Source organism: Herpailurus yagouaroundi, unplaced genomic scaffold (assembly GCF_014898765.1).
Source record: "Herpailurus yagouaroundi ecotype Mexico unplaced genomic scaffold, PumYag 186, whole genome shotgun sequence".
Classification (NCBI taxonomy): domain Eukaryota; kingdom Metazoa; phylum Chordata; class Mammalia; order Carnivora; family Felidae; genus Herpailurus; species Herpailurus yagouaroundi.
In genome coordinates this window covers 29,822,697-29,836,867 of record NW_024412417.1, presented here as the reverse complement: position 1 = coordinate 29,836,867, position 14,171 = coordinate 29,822,697, and the positions used below count along the sequence as shown (strand labels likewise).

Genomic DNA, 14,171 nt, shown 5'->3' with positions numbered 1-14,171 from the left:
CCTGCCTCCCTCTCATGAACATGCACATAAAGGCAATGAGCTCCGGGATTATTTGTGAAATATAACTACCTTGAAAGAAATGCCTTCCAAAATTTACCTTTAAAATCAATATTTGCCAAAACAAGTTTTGTAAAAGTGATTAAAGTGATCTATAATTTTTAAGGTCCTCTGGGAGGTTTTCAAAATAATGGATTAACATTAAAATGAAATCGGGATGGTGAACAAATGATTCAAATCTCATGAGTAACCGATGTCACAATTTTACCTATTCATTAAGTCAACTTTAGCAACATCCAGTATTATATTAACTAGTAACTTAATGGAAGTTGTCTTGGAAGTCAAATCAGTTATAAACTATTCATATAGACACTGAGTTCTTAGTAATATTACAGTTTCAAAAACATTTTTGTTGTACTTTTCCATTCTCTGCAGTTGAAAGGCTGTGCTTTTTGCTAATATTGGGCATGACCGACAGTGTCATGACAGGTAATGGCAAAATCAAAACCAAAGAATAACGCAGATAAAAGAATTAAAACTTTTTTACAAGTCAAATTATAATTCTTTCTAAATAAGCATTGTCCTTTGTATACAAAGTAGAAGCTACTGACTTCTACAGGGAGTAAACAGAGGTTGCTTTCTTGTTTTCCCTATATTCAATACCACAAAACAGCAGCACATTGGCTAAGGTAAAATGTGAGGAACACTGGGATCATCCTTGAGAATTTTGCCTAAGCAGCAGAGGGCATCAACTGACTAAAGAAATGAGATGCAATGTGCTTTACAAATGATTTTTAAGAAGTTAACTGGCAATTACAAGTTTATAACTTACCCCTTTTGAATCTGTAAAGGTTGAAGATCTCCAACTGGTAATCCATCTGAAGTAAAGAATTTCAGCAATTCCTTAGCATCCAATAAGGTGACTGAATCCCGTGGACCCTCTTTGTGGCCCAGCAACTGTTCAGATGAACGAGGTAATGAGCCAGTTCTGAGAAATAGTGTTATGTAGATTAATTAAAAATGGATTAGAATTCACCGTAGTCAGGAAAAGGTGATGTGAGCAGAAACGAGAACAACAGACAAAGAAAACTACAGAATTATTATTTAGGAAAGAAAATAATGTAAAATCTTTGTGAATCATTTAGTATACAAGTATATTTTTAAAAACCTGTAGGTCACGGTGAAACTTGCAGTTACCACAGTAATAATGCTACTACTTAACTAATATAAACATAATTCTATTCTTTATAAGTGATGGCATGATTATTTAGGAGTGTGAAGTTATCAATTGTATAAAACTTAAATCTAAACTTTTTTGTACGTTCGGAAACCCCATAATCTAGTAAATTTTGACAGTAGGGACTAAATGTTCCAATTTTCTATGAATTTGAAAGATTACCTGAGGCACAACCATGAAATGAGACAGTAATCAGAAATCTCCCTAAGGTTTCTCTTAGCCATGATTATAACATTATGAATAAGCACTGAATCATTATTACAGTTGAAATATATACAAGAGTTTATACTTCTCAAACTACTTTACATACAATATGTTCTTAATCCTCACAAATTTCCTTAACAAAGACAGAATAGTTCTTCTCTCAAAATGAAGTTACCACCTGAAAATAAGTACTTTCTAAAGCGAAAGTCAGCATACCAAGCCCAGAAAACAATCATTATTACTAATTTCAGATAAAGATACTAACACACATTGGTTTGCATTACAAGCCATAAGCCCAGGGTGACACAGCCATTTAAAAGGACAGTCAGGGGGCGCCTGGGTGGCTCAGTCGGTTAAGCGTCCGACTTCGGCTCAGGTCATGATCTCGTGGTCCGTGGGTTCGAGCCCCACGTCAGGCTCTGTGCTGACTGCTCAGAGCCTGGAGCCTGTTTCAGATTCTGTGTCTCCCTCTCTCTCTGCCCCTCCCCCGTTCATGCTCTGTCTCTCTCTGTCTCAAAAATAAATAAACGTTAAAAAAAAATTAAAAATAAAATAAAATGACAGTCAGAACTAGAGTGACTCTGATTAGGTACTATTTCTACTCTATCACTCTGCGAAGGACCCAAAAACTCACAGAAGTTTAAAAACTAGAAAAAGGAAAATACTGTAGTTTCAGAGAATGCTAATGGTTTTATCAAGCACTATCACAGATCATGCTACTGCTCTGTCACCAAAGTGCAAATCTTTCAATACCTGCACAGAAAATTAATTTCCTGACTTCATAGTAATTCACCTATTCCCTGATTATTTTATTACTCCAATCCGTCATTTTTAGTGGCGATTATATGATTAAAATGTTGACATTATGGTTTTAGACTCCTATTTCTATACATTAAAGATCAATAATCTACCAACAGTGCCCCTCTCCCCCTCCTATCCCCTTTATTTTTAAATTGAAAATATAAATCTAATAAAAAGAGTGAAACAAGAAAATACACAAATATTTTCTCTAAACTTCATTCCCTAGGAGGGCAGGAGCTACATTATGAGTTTAATTTAATTTCTACATAGCTATTCTCTAACAGTGACTCACAAAGGTTTCTTAATGAATGTAACTCCCAGTCATCTTATAGGCTAGATGCAATGGGGATGTGTATAATTTGCATTTACATAGAACCCTGGACACAAGGATATCAAAGCAATATTTTAAATTTTTTTTAAGCTTTTTTTTTGAGAGATAGAGCATGCGTGCATATGCACACATGCACACACACACACACACACACACACACACACATACATGAGAAAGGAAGGGGCAGAGAGAGAGAGGGAGAGAGAGAGAATCGCAAGCAGGCTCCATGCTGTCAGCACAGAGCCCTATGGGGAGCTCAATACCCTGGACCACGAGGTCATGACCTGAGCCAAAATCAGGAGCCAAATACTCAACCAAATGAACCGTTCAGGTGCCTCCCAAAGCAATTTAAAAGTCCAGTTTATGATAAATTACACCACCAAGATATAGCTAAAATATACACAGGATAGGACTTAGGTTAAAATAACTAAATAAATAAATTAAATAATAGCACTTTATTTTGTTCAGTGTTTTCAAGGTTACAAAGTATTTTTTTATACATTATCTCATTAAACACTGACAACTTTGAAGCAGAACTGGGATTGTTATTCTTATCTTAAAGATGAGGCAACAAAGTCACACAACAGGTGAGTTTGTCCAAAGCCAAATTCTTATGACTTCTGAATTTCACTACGGGATATTCCTTAATGATCCAGTTAAGCCTGTTTTAACAAAATACAAATCTGAATATCTGCAACATAACTTTTGTTCCTAACCAAGAATTCGATGATATCTACCCATATGGTGATACACTCATAAGTATTTGAGCAATGACTTTGTAAATATCATCGTGAGATACTAAAAAGAGTTCACTGATGATAATGTATAGACTCATAATCACTGCTTGTAATTTAGTATACAGGTATGCCTTGAGTAGGAGGAAGGAGGTGAGGGCAGTGAAAGCAGACAGATACACTAATGCATAATGAGGTATAAAAAGTACAATAAAACAAGTTTCATGAAGGAAGTAATGATATAGTCCTTGGGTGCTTAATGAAGAAAGAGAACACTGAGTTGCAACATTTATGAACGACTTAAGAGAAAGGTGGTATTTGATCTAGATCTTGAATGACAAACAAGCTTCTAGTTCAAGATGATGGTGCATTAAACATACATGGTAACCTCCCCACTCAAAACAAATGGAAATCACAATGATGAAGTGCCAGTCACTAAATTCATAAGAAGGTTAAGAAATGAAAGGTGAAAAAATGGTGGGCCAAACAAAAGGAATAAACTAGAGCAAGCATGTAAATGAGAGCTAGAGAGAAGTCTACAAAAAAACGTAGAATCTGTCTTCCTCCCATACCACAAAGCCATGGTGAGACTACACTTGGGCTGAGTGGCAACGGGCAGAAATCAGGCAATGTATTTTAAGAACCGTACTAGAACAGCTGTTCAAGTGTCACCCTCTCACACCTCCCTTTACCCTTGCAATTTTATCTCCAAGTGAAAAACAGAGAAACTGTTCTCTTCGAAGATCCAGAACTGTGTCTGTCCCAGTCTCAGTGTCAATGCCCCTAGAAAAAAGCCCTGTTATTGCAGTGTTGAGTGAAGGACCAAGGCTGCCTCCCTTTTGGAACCCTCACAGGTGCCCTACAGTGAAGTCTACCAGGGATGCTCCACCATGCATCTCCCCACCCCCAACATTCAGGTGACAGCAGGCAGGCAACAGGTCTACACTTAGAGAAAATAAACACCAACTACCTATATAAAGCAGCTTGGTACTCAATTCCAAGCTAGAAACAATCAAGACAGGCACTGGAGGAAAGATACACATAAGAGAAAAACACCAGAGGAACAAACAGAACGGATCCAAAGGATAATGAGATATCCAAGGAACAGATATAACAAGTTAAAAGAAGATTCCAATTAACATCCCATTAGTATCTTCTGAATTCTCATTATTAATAAAAGAAGAGGTTGCTAATGAAAAAAATGGGAGCTGAGAACAAAAAAGAATTATTAGGAATTTAAAACAGGGCTACCAAAAAAAAACAACAACAAAAAAGATGAAAGCAAAGGTCAAGAAAGTATCCCAGATGTAGCAGTTCTGATAATACTGATCCCATCCTTGGCTCCATCTAGTTCATGCGACGACTTCTCTCGTGTTTCAAGCCTCTCAGAGGTTAACGTATGCCCTGACCAGAATGTGGAAAGGCTTGTTCTGATCTTCCTTAAAGTTGTTCAGACAACTAGTAGAGATAGCAGAGTTTCTTCCCCTCTCTCGACCTCTGGCACACAGATGGCTCCATGAGGTCTGCTAAATGTTAAACACTTTGACCTCTTACAATGACCTCTGCCTAAACCCTCACTCTACAAAATCTGTGGATTAAGGTCCAGACTTTGTGGAGAATAGCTAAGCACTGGACTGTCATCAGCCTGAAACCCTGTCAGTGAGTTACGCTGAACAAAACTGTGTAGAAGGTATGGAGTGGCTTGCTTTGTTTTTCCATCTCAAAGTGCCTTCTCAGTTTAGGGGATACTTTACTGTCTCTAGTCTACTTTCTAACACCCATATGGTCTGGAAAGGCATCCACTAAAATGTTAACTATGATTATGTACATCCAGAAGGTACAAGTAGAAGGTCAGGAAGAACAGTTACTTTCTCAACATTCTACTCTGTAAATACTCTACCTACTGCTTATAGGATGCACAGATTTCCTTCTTTTTTTTTTTTTAATTTTTTAAACATTTTTATTCACTTTTTGAGAGACAGAGAGAGACAGAGGGTGTGAGCAGGGGAGAGAGGCAGAGAGAGATAGACACACAGAATCCAAAGCAGGCTCTAGGCTCTGAGCTGTCAGCACAGAACCTGACGCAGGGCTTGAGCCCACAAACTGTGACATCATGACCTGAGTTGGTCAGATGTTTAACTGACTGAGCCACCCAGGCGCCCCTGCATATATTTCCTTTTAATAAACCTAGAAACTACCTGTATTTCATAAACACTAAACTTAAGGATTAAGAAAAAAAATGTTCATTTAAAAATACTGAGCTATTTAAATATTACCTCATTTTTTGTTTAGCTTTTTCAAAACTTTCCAAATTTTGAAGAACATGCCTTTCTGGCCATTCCAGGGGATTGGTTTCCATTAGACTTGAAGAACCAGGTTCCACGGAACTGATGTCTAAAGCAAAAGAAACATACATAAGTACTGAAAGTGATTAACATATTAAATTTTGTTATATAAAAATGCATACATGTAGATCCATCCATCCATCCATGTGCATGTGTACATGTATATATATAAAGCCATGTTGGGTTAATTGCATAGTACTTATCTCAGGCATTCATTAAGGATATCTCTGATGGCCCAAGCAAAATGCCATTGAAAAGTTTTTGGGGGGCGCCTGGGTGGCTCAGTCAGTTAAACGTACTACTTCAGCTCAGGTCATGATCTTACAGTTCATGAGTTCAAGCCCCGCATCCAGTTCTGTGCTGACAGCTCAGAGCCTGGAGCCTGTTTGCATTCTGTGTCTCCCTCTCTCTGCACCTCCCCACCCCCCACTTCCTGTTTGTCTCTCAAAAATAAAATAAACATTAAAAAAAAAGTTTTTTGGAAATGAAAAAAAAAAACCACTGTTAAGCTTTGCCTACTTTACTGTTTCCTCATAAGAAAAGTTATGCACTAGGGGGACCTGGGTGGCTCAGTCCGTTGACATCGACTCTTGGTTTCATCTCAGGTCATGATCTCACAGATCCCTGGGTTTGACATCAGGCTCTGCAATAGCAGTGCAAAGCCTACTTGGGATTCTCTGTCTCCCTCTCACTGTGTCCTTTCCCCACTCACCCGTGTCTCTGTCTCTTCCAAAATAAATAAACTTAAAAAAGAAAGAAAGAAAAAAGTTATGCCCTAGAATTCAGAAAACGAATTAGCACTATGAGGACTCCTGTGAATAAAAGCGTAACTTTGTTATTTTTTCGTGAAACTAAATGAAAAGGAGGCAACTGTATGGAGAATATACTGGATATACTATGTGATTTTCATTCAGGAACAGGAATTAATAGCATTATTTGGAAAATTTCATATCTTGAAAAGAGATTACTTCATTCTCAAAAGTATGATAATATAGTAAATAACATATGATGTTCTCAGATAAAGGTTACCTTAGAAAGAATTCTCACTTATCCATTAACGTAAGATGCCTTAACATATACATCTTCAAGTAAATCGCTAACATTAAGTGTTATTTCACAGCTAGTAAAATATTTTATGTAAGAGTGTGCTTATCTTTCTAGTTACTATGTTACAATGAACCAACACAGAGATTGCTAAAACATCACAATTCTCATCAAAAACCTAAAGAGACAGCTTCCATTCAAATGATAAATTATTAGTACATCAAAACTATTTAACACTGGAAAAATTACTAACTGTACTACTTTTGGGATTCCAAAACTATCTTATTTAAAAAAATTTTTTTGAACTATTACACACTGTTCTAATAAATTAACTGAAAATTAATGGACATCAGTTGTTTGACGAACCATCAGCTCTGACAAAAATACCCATTTTATACTTTGGGGTCTTACAAAACGATGATTTAGTAAAGGAGTTTTTACATACAAGAAAGAAAAAAAATAAACATAAAGGAAAATAGAAGCCAATTACATGTTCTTTTCCCTTTATTTATTAAGCTATTTAACCTTGAACATTTTAAAATATCTTTAATTACTACAGTGGATGGTTCCCAGCAAACACCATCCAAAAATACCACTTCTCATTTCTTAAGGGTACTGAAATATTTTACACAGCAGTAGCTTTATAATGAAATAATTTACTTTTTAATGTTGACATGGCTTTCCACTAAAAGTATAAAGAAAATATCATTAGCAGATCTGAACATTTACACGCTGAGTTCACAAAAGAATACAAGAATGTTAAATAAAAGTAAACATTATTGTTCCTAAATATTACAATATAATTAATTGTTCACTCCAGCTACACAATTTACATAAATATAAATGACAGAGGCTAAACAAACATTCAGATGCACTTTTGGGGAATAATCTAATTGAATTCTTACAGTAAAATAAGACACAATATTTTATCTTTGTGGCAGTCAGGACACCAGGACATGCTGACAACCAAAAAGCACAAAAAGGGCCTCCGAGAAACCAAGAACATTGCTTCTTTAAAAAAAAAAAGTGTTTTACTTTCCAGGAGAAACAAAGAAATAAAAGTGATTCTATAGGGAAATAGGGATTCAAAACCTTCCCTACACAAATCACAGCAAACAAAAAGGAAGTAATACTGCAGATGATAATATGTGGATAGTAATATAGGCCATTATAACCTGACATACATAAATATGAATAGATCACAAAGAAAAGGTTATATTGTAATTGGCATATTCTGTTTAATAAAGCAAGAATTATAAACACATACTAGGAGATTCTTACTAAAATATTTGAAATAATAAAACTGTGATCTTATAAAATTACCTAGAAAACCCATTTATACATGTGTTTATGTCCCCAGTGGTCTGAGGTGAAGGAGACAGTTACTGCATTTTGGAGTTCAGATATCACATTTGGCACTGTAAGTTTTTAGCAACTCTGTGGCAATGATTATATAAAATGGTTAGATCAAGACATTTTCTCCATGCTGATTTTTATTTGTTATATATGCTAGAGATTTTATTAAAAAAAAAAAAGAAAGAAAGAAAGAAAGAAAGAAAGAAGAAAGAAAAAGAAAGCAGATCAATAACTCTAACAATTGTCAATAATTCCTAATGAGTGTGGTTGTTAAACAATGGGTCACAATATGAAACATGATTGACCTATTGCTTCCTTTGCTGTATAATTCACATATAGATGTATTTACTGAAACAAAAGCTACAGAGAATGTTAAAAATCAAAACTTCATTCTTAGAGGAGTCATGTTCAAATATATAACCTGTCAAATTTCAGTTCGGGCTCCAAAAAAAAAAAAAAAAAAAAAAGAAAAAACTTCAAGGTTTCTTTCATTTGTTCAACATTATTTGGGGAGAAATGAATTCCTATGTGCCAGGTACTGTACTAAGCTCTAGGGTATTGGAGACAGTAAGCAGGCACACTCCTTATTCTCAAAGAACATATGGTTCAGAATAAAGACACACAATTAATAAAAAATTACATACATAGTATATAATTTAAAATGTAAAAAATAATTCAAAGAAAGATACAGAAAATGAGTACAAAAGGAATCAACTTAAAGTGAGGAAGGTCTGGGAAAACCTTTTTCAGGAAGTTAACATTTAAGTCAAAGTCTGAAGAATGACTGTCAGTTCATCAGGAAAAGACTGGGAGAAAAGTATTCCAGAAAGAGGATACTGCATGTATATAGTTCCCGAGATGGAAAGGGATGTGATGTGCTCAAGGAACGGAAAGACTCTCTGTGGTACTAAGGAAACAGAAATGTGACACGGGAGGAAGCTAGAATTCTAGAAGCTAGTATGAGGGCAGACATCATGTAGGGTTTTTGTAAGCCATGTTAAGGATGACACATTCTATGTATAATGGAAAGTAATGGCAAAGGTTTGAGCAAAGGAGTGATATAATCTGATTTACATTTTAAGATGAGCACCCCATAACTCAGTGTGTTCATAGTGTCCTAGAACTTGACTTTGTATGGGTAACTAGAAGATACATATCCTTACTTGCAAAAAAACAACTATTTCAGCCCTTCCTACCTTCCAACTGTTATCTCCTGTACAAATCCTCTGATTAGGCCAACTTCTCTCTTGGTCTCAGTTTGCCCTTTCTTACCTCCATGACTCTGGGTATATTACTTCTTCTCCCTGGAAAATCCAATCTTCTCCGCTCTCTCTAGAGCCCATGAATCACTCAAGACCTACATCAGAGTCCCTTGGCTCCTAACAAAGTGTTCTGTGACTATCCTACCCTTGTTATATTCCTTTCCTCTAAACTCACATTCATTAACTTAAAAACTAATATATGGCACTTCATACCAGGCAACTTTCTTTTTTTTTGTCTATTTTTTTATTTTTTTCAATATATGAAATCTATTGTCAAATTGGTTTCCATACAACACCCAGTGCTCATCCCAAAAGGTGCCCTCCTCAATACCCATCACCCACCCTCCCCTCCCTCCCACCCCCCATCAACCCTCAGTTTGTTCTCAGTTTTTAAGAGTCTCTTATGCTTTGGCTCTCTCCCACTCTAACCTCTTTTTTTTTTTTTTTTTCCCTTCCCCTCCCCCACGGGTTTCTGTTAAGTTTCTCAAGATCCACATAACAGTGAAAATATATGCATACCAGGCAACTTTCTAAGCAATTTATAAATAATTCATTTAATCCTCATAACAACCTTTGTCATTTCCGATTTAAATATTAAAAATAACTTGAAGCTCAGAGAGGTTAGAAAACTTGCCCAAAGTCATATAGCAAGTAAGCTGCAGAGCGGCTTCCACCTTATTAGTCTGGTTCCAGAGTCCATGATGCAACCAAGAACCTATGTCTCTTTATTGAACATATCCCCCATTTACAAGGAACCTTACACTGTCTCCAACATCTTTGACATTACTCTGCATTGCTATTGAACTTTGTTACTGATACGTAATGATGATGATAATGATAATACAAATAACAGCTCACAGGTTTTTGGAATCCATTGTGTTGCTTATGCATCAACTCATCTACTCCTCGCAATAACCCTAGTAAGTGGGTGATATTAATCCCATTTAAAACATGAGGAAACAGAAGCATGAGGAGGCGGAAAAACTGCCCAAAGACATTCAGCTAACAAGCGACAAAACTCAGATTTGAGCCCTGGCACTCTAGCTCCAGGGCCTGGGCTCTTGAAATGTCACAGCATGCTGTATTTGCATTTTGCTTTCAAAACAGATCATAAGCCACAAAGTTTTTGTGTACCTTTATGGTGTCAAAAACAGAAAACTCATTCAACAAACATTACTGTTAACTTGATTCTTTGGTCATTTTCTTATTAACCTATGGAATAAAAAAGGATTCTCATGGAATAAAAACAAAAAATTATCCTGGACTTTTAAAATGCTAGGCAATCACCAAATGCTTTCTTGTTAGATCCTGTAAAGCTTCACTCCATTCAAATTCATCACAAGAATAGGAACCAGGAAAATAGGAAAAAAATGCAAATGAATACAGAAATGATATCCTGCTCCTTCAGTGAAGTCTGGTGACTGTTCCTGCTACAATGAATGGCAAATGTGGAGCATCTTACTGTATATAGTTTTAACTATAGTAAATTTACTGCATAGGTCCTACTATTCTTATCTTATAAAAACGTAACTTAATAGAAATCCACCCTTTCTAGTCGCTTCGCAAAAGCAGTAAGAGGAACCACCTTAAAATGCTTCTCCCTCTGCTCAAAAACCTCCTTAAAGAAAGGAGTGATTGGGATGCCTGGGTGGCTCAGTCAGTTAAGCATCTGACTCTTAACTCAGCTCAGGTCATGATCTCACCATTTGTGAGATCCAGCCCCGTGTCGGGCTCTGTGCTGACGGCATGGAGCCTGCTTGGGATTTTCTCTCTCTCCCTCTCTCTCTGCTCCTCCCCTGCTCGCCACACACACACATGCATGAGCTCTTCCTCTCTCAAACAAACTTAGAAAAAGAAAAGGAGTGATCAGAAACTTGTTAATATTCAAATGATGAGAAATAGTTCATCATATATACACACCATACTTGACTATGCAAATATATATCACTAATTAAATTTATAAGATACATCTTGATTTGACCAACATTTTATTAGTTTTAATGATAAATCACTATAATAAATGCCAAACATACAAAAAGAACCAATATTTAAACCAACAAAAAACTTACCATTTGACATATCGGAGGTTTTAATTTTGTCTGTCTTTATTGAAATTGTTTTAGGAAGAAAAGCATCAAAATGATCTACAAAGTGTTCCCTTGTGAGTACTAACAGATTTTTGAGTTCATCAACAGAAACTACTTCAGGCTGCTTTGCCAACTTTGTCCTTTCTGTAAGACAACAAAACAATATAATTAACCATATGCCTATTATTTTAAAGCCTCTCTAGAAGTACATCCACTACTCTTTCATGGGAAATGTTTTCAAAAGTAAAACAGTTGAATTTCTCCAGCAAATCAACAGGCCTATTTTCCTTTTAATCCCATTTGTAGGTAATGACAGAATTTCCAGTTTTGTGAGATAAACAAAACTAGAATAATCTGTTAATGCCAACAAGTGATAAATGGTAAATATATAGTTTACAAGTTTTCAGAATATATTGCAGACCATTAAGGACGTTGGTGTTTATGTGAAAATAAGACCTGTAAGACTCTCAGTTACATGTGGTCACTTGACCAATTCCATCTATTTCTTCTCCTTCCTAAAACCTAAATCTACAACAAAGGAATAAAAAAAGGTCGACAAAAGCAGAAACAATTAATAATGACAGTTTTTGACATTTTAGAAGAAGAGACGATGGTGGAACAGTAACTGAGTTGGTACCGGACAGGAAAGGTCCACTGGGCGCCTGCAAAAGCACTACTATGTGGTATTAGAAGACGATGGTGAGATCCAGGTTAAACTAGGACTGGACGCATGGATGTTTAGAAAAGGAGGAGACAACTAAATAAAGGTCTTCACCCCACCCTCCGCCCCTCACAGCCAGGAGGCTGTTCTCATTTTGGGGGGAGGAAGCTGAAAAAGAGTCCCAGCCTACTGGTGTCATCAGGCACACCGAAAGGTAGCACTGAAGCTGGGGCTAAAACTGGGGGATTAAATAGAGGTCTATATACTGAAAGGTCCAACTCCAAGTGCTGTAGCCAGAAAGCTAGGAGGTATAAATGCTTCCCAAGAAAGATGAAAGGATTCCGCTTTTGAAAAACTGAATGCCCCCAGAGAAAAGAGCTTGGTCCTGATATTGAGGCAGAGGTAGGGACAGGAGCTCACAAGCAAAATGTTGACTTGTCACTCCACCACTTTACAAATACAGCTTGCCAGACAGTATATTAGACTAAAGTCCACAAAGCTTCCCATTTAAAACAGGACAGACAGAAACGAGTAACTAGACATTTAAGAAAAGGTGTTGAGGAGAGCAGGGACTCTGCATTGCCACGGTCTTATGTTTACACATGTAAGACTTTAATTCAGTAACACCTGTAGCTTTCTTCTCCCAGCTGTCACTCTTTGAGCTAGTCTGGAGAAGAAACAAGGCATTTGTTGATCAGATCCTTCTCCCCAACCTTCCTCTGAGCTGGCAGGTTCTCAGAATTTATGCTCTCTGCAATGTGATAAGGGCCCTGCCCCAACAGGGCCTAGCTTTTCAGTTGCCTAGCTCTTCATTCAAGAGGGGGAAATTCAATTCTGGGTTATGTATCAGAAAACTCACCTGGCCATAGATCTAAAAACTCATATCCTTCAATCAAGCTTTTACCTGGTATTTATTTCCATCTGTGTGTTTTTACGTTTATTTCTCAACTAGGTGGGTAAGGAGGTTTATTTACTGCAACCCTCAAAATAGGAAAAAATCTAAGATGAAAAGAAAGACTAACGCAAGCAAAGAGGAAAAAAGAGCCCAGCAGGAAAAAACAAACAAACAAAAAACAAAAAACAAAAAAACATTGCAGAGAACAAAAGAAAGCTTGCTGTCATTAATATTCTCATAGAAATAATCAATGCTTTGATAAAGAACAATTGATGAACAAGAAAGAGACTTTTTAAAATTAAGTACATGAGAACTCAAATTTTAAACATACTATAAAAGGGCTTAAAATAAAATGCCAGATATTGTCCAGAAACTAGAACAAAAAACAATATGGAAATAGGAAAGAAAATTGGGTATTCTGTCCAGAAAAACCAATATATAATTAATAAAAGTTCTAGAAAGATAAAAAAAGAGAAAGGAAAAGAAATTCTTAAAGAGATAAAAATTTTCAGATGTAAGAATGTGAATCTTATATTGAAATGGCTCATTGAATGGACAACTTAAAAAACTGGGGGCAGAGGGAGAGAACAGCAAATACATACACACTATGATTCAGAATAAAGCTTCTGGAGATAAAGATTCCAGAACAGAGTAAAATCAAATAAACCAAAAATAAAGCACTACAAAGGATAAAAATAGGCATTAGATTTCTCAATAGGAACACGACCATGTAGAAGACAATAAAGTAACATCTTCAAAATTCCGAAGGTAGATAGTTTTCAACCTAGAAGTATTTATGACTTGTCAATCAAGTAAAGATATTTTCAGGTAAGCAAGAACTCAAAAAAAAATTATGACCCATGAACTTTTATTCAAGTAGTTACTAAAAGATAGTCACCAACCAAACAAGGGAGTAATCCAAGAAGGAAGACAAGGGGTCTGGATAAAAGGAGACTCCAGGGGCGCCTGGGTGGCGCAGTCGGTTGAGCGTCCGACTTCAGCCAGGTCACGATCTCGCGGTCCGTGAGTTCGAGCCCCGCGTCAGGCTCTGGGCTGATGGCTCAGAGCCTGGAGCCTGTTTCCGATTCTGTGTCTCCCTCTCTCTCTGCCCTCTGCCCCTCCCCCGTTCATGCTCTGTCTCTCTCTGTCCCAAAAATAAATAAACGTTGAAAAAAAAAAAAAAAAGGAGACTCCAAAAGAAGAAAAGAAGAAAAGAG

At 36.5% G+C, this 14,171-nt stretch overlaps 1 protein-coding gene across 4 annotated transcripts in view; it reads right to left on the bottom strand.

The window, feature by feature from the left end:
* The window catches only part of MTBP (MDM2 binding protein), an 80,170-nt gene that overhangs the window by 16,750 nt on the left and 49,249 nt on the right, over positions 1 to 14,171 (bottom strand). For all 4 annotated transcript variants that reach the window (XM_040494328.1, XM_040494330.1, XM_040494327.1 and 1 more), the window contains 3 exons: positions 11,381 to 11,542; positions 5,581 to 5,698; positions 830 to 985 (listed from right to left, as the gene is read on the bottom strand). In XM_040494328.1, coding sequence (XP_040350262.1) covers positions 830 to 985; positions 5,581 to 5,698; positions 11,381 to 11,542 — 436 coding nt within the window. The remainder of the gene's footprint in view (positions 1 to 829; positions 986 to 5,580; positions 5,699 to 11,380; positions 11,543 to 14,171) is intronic.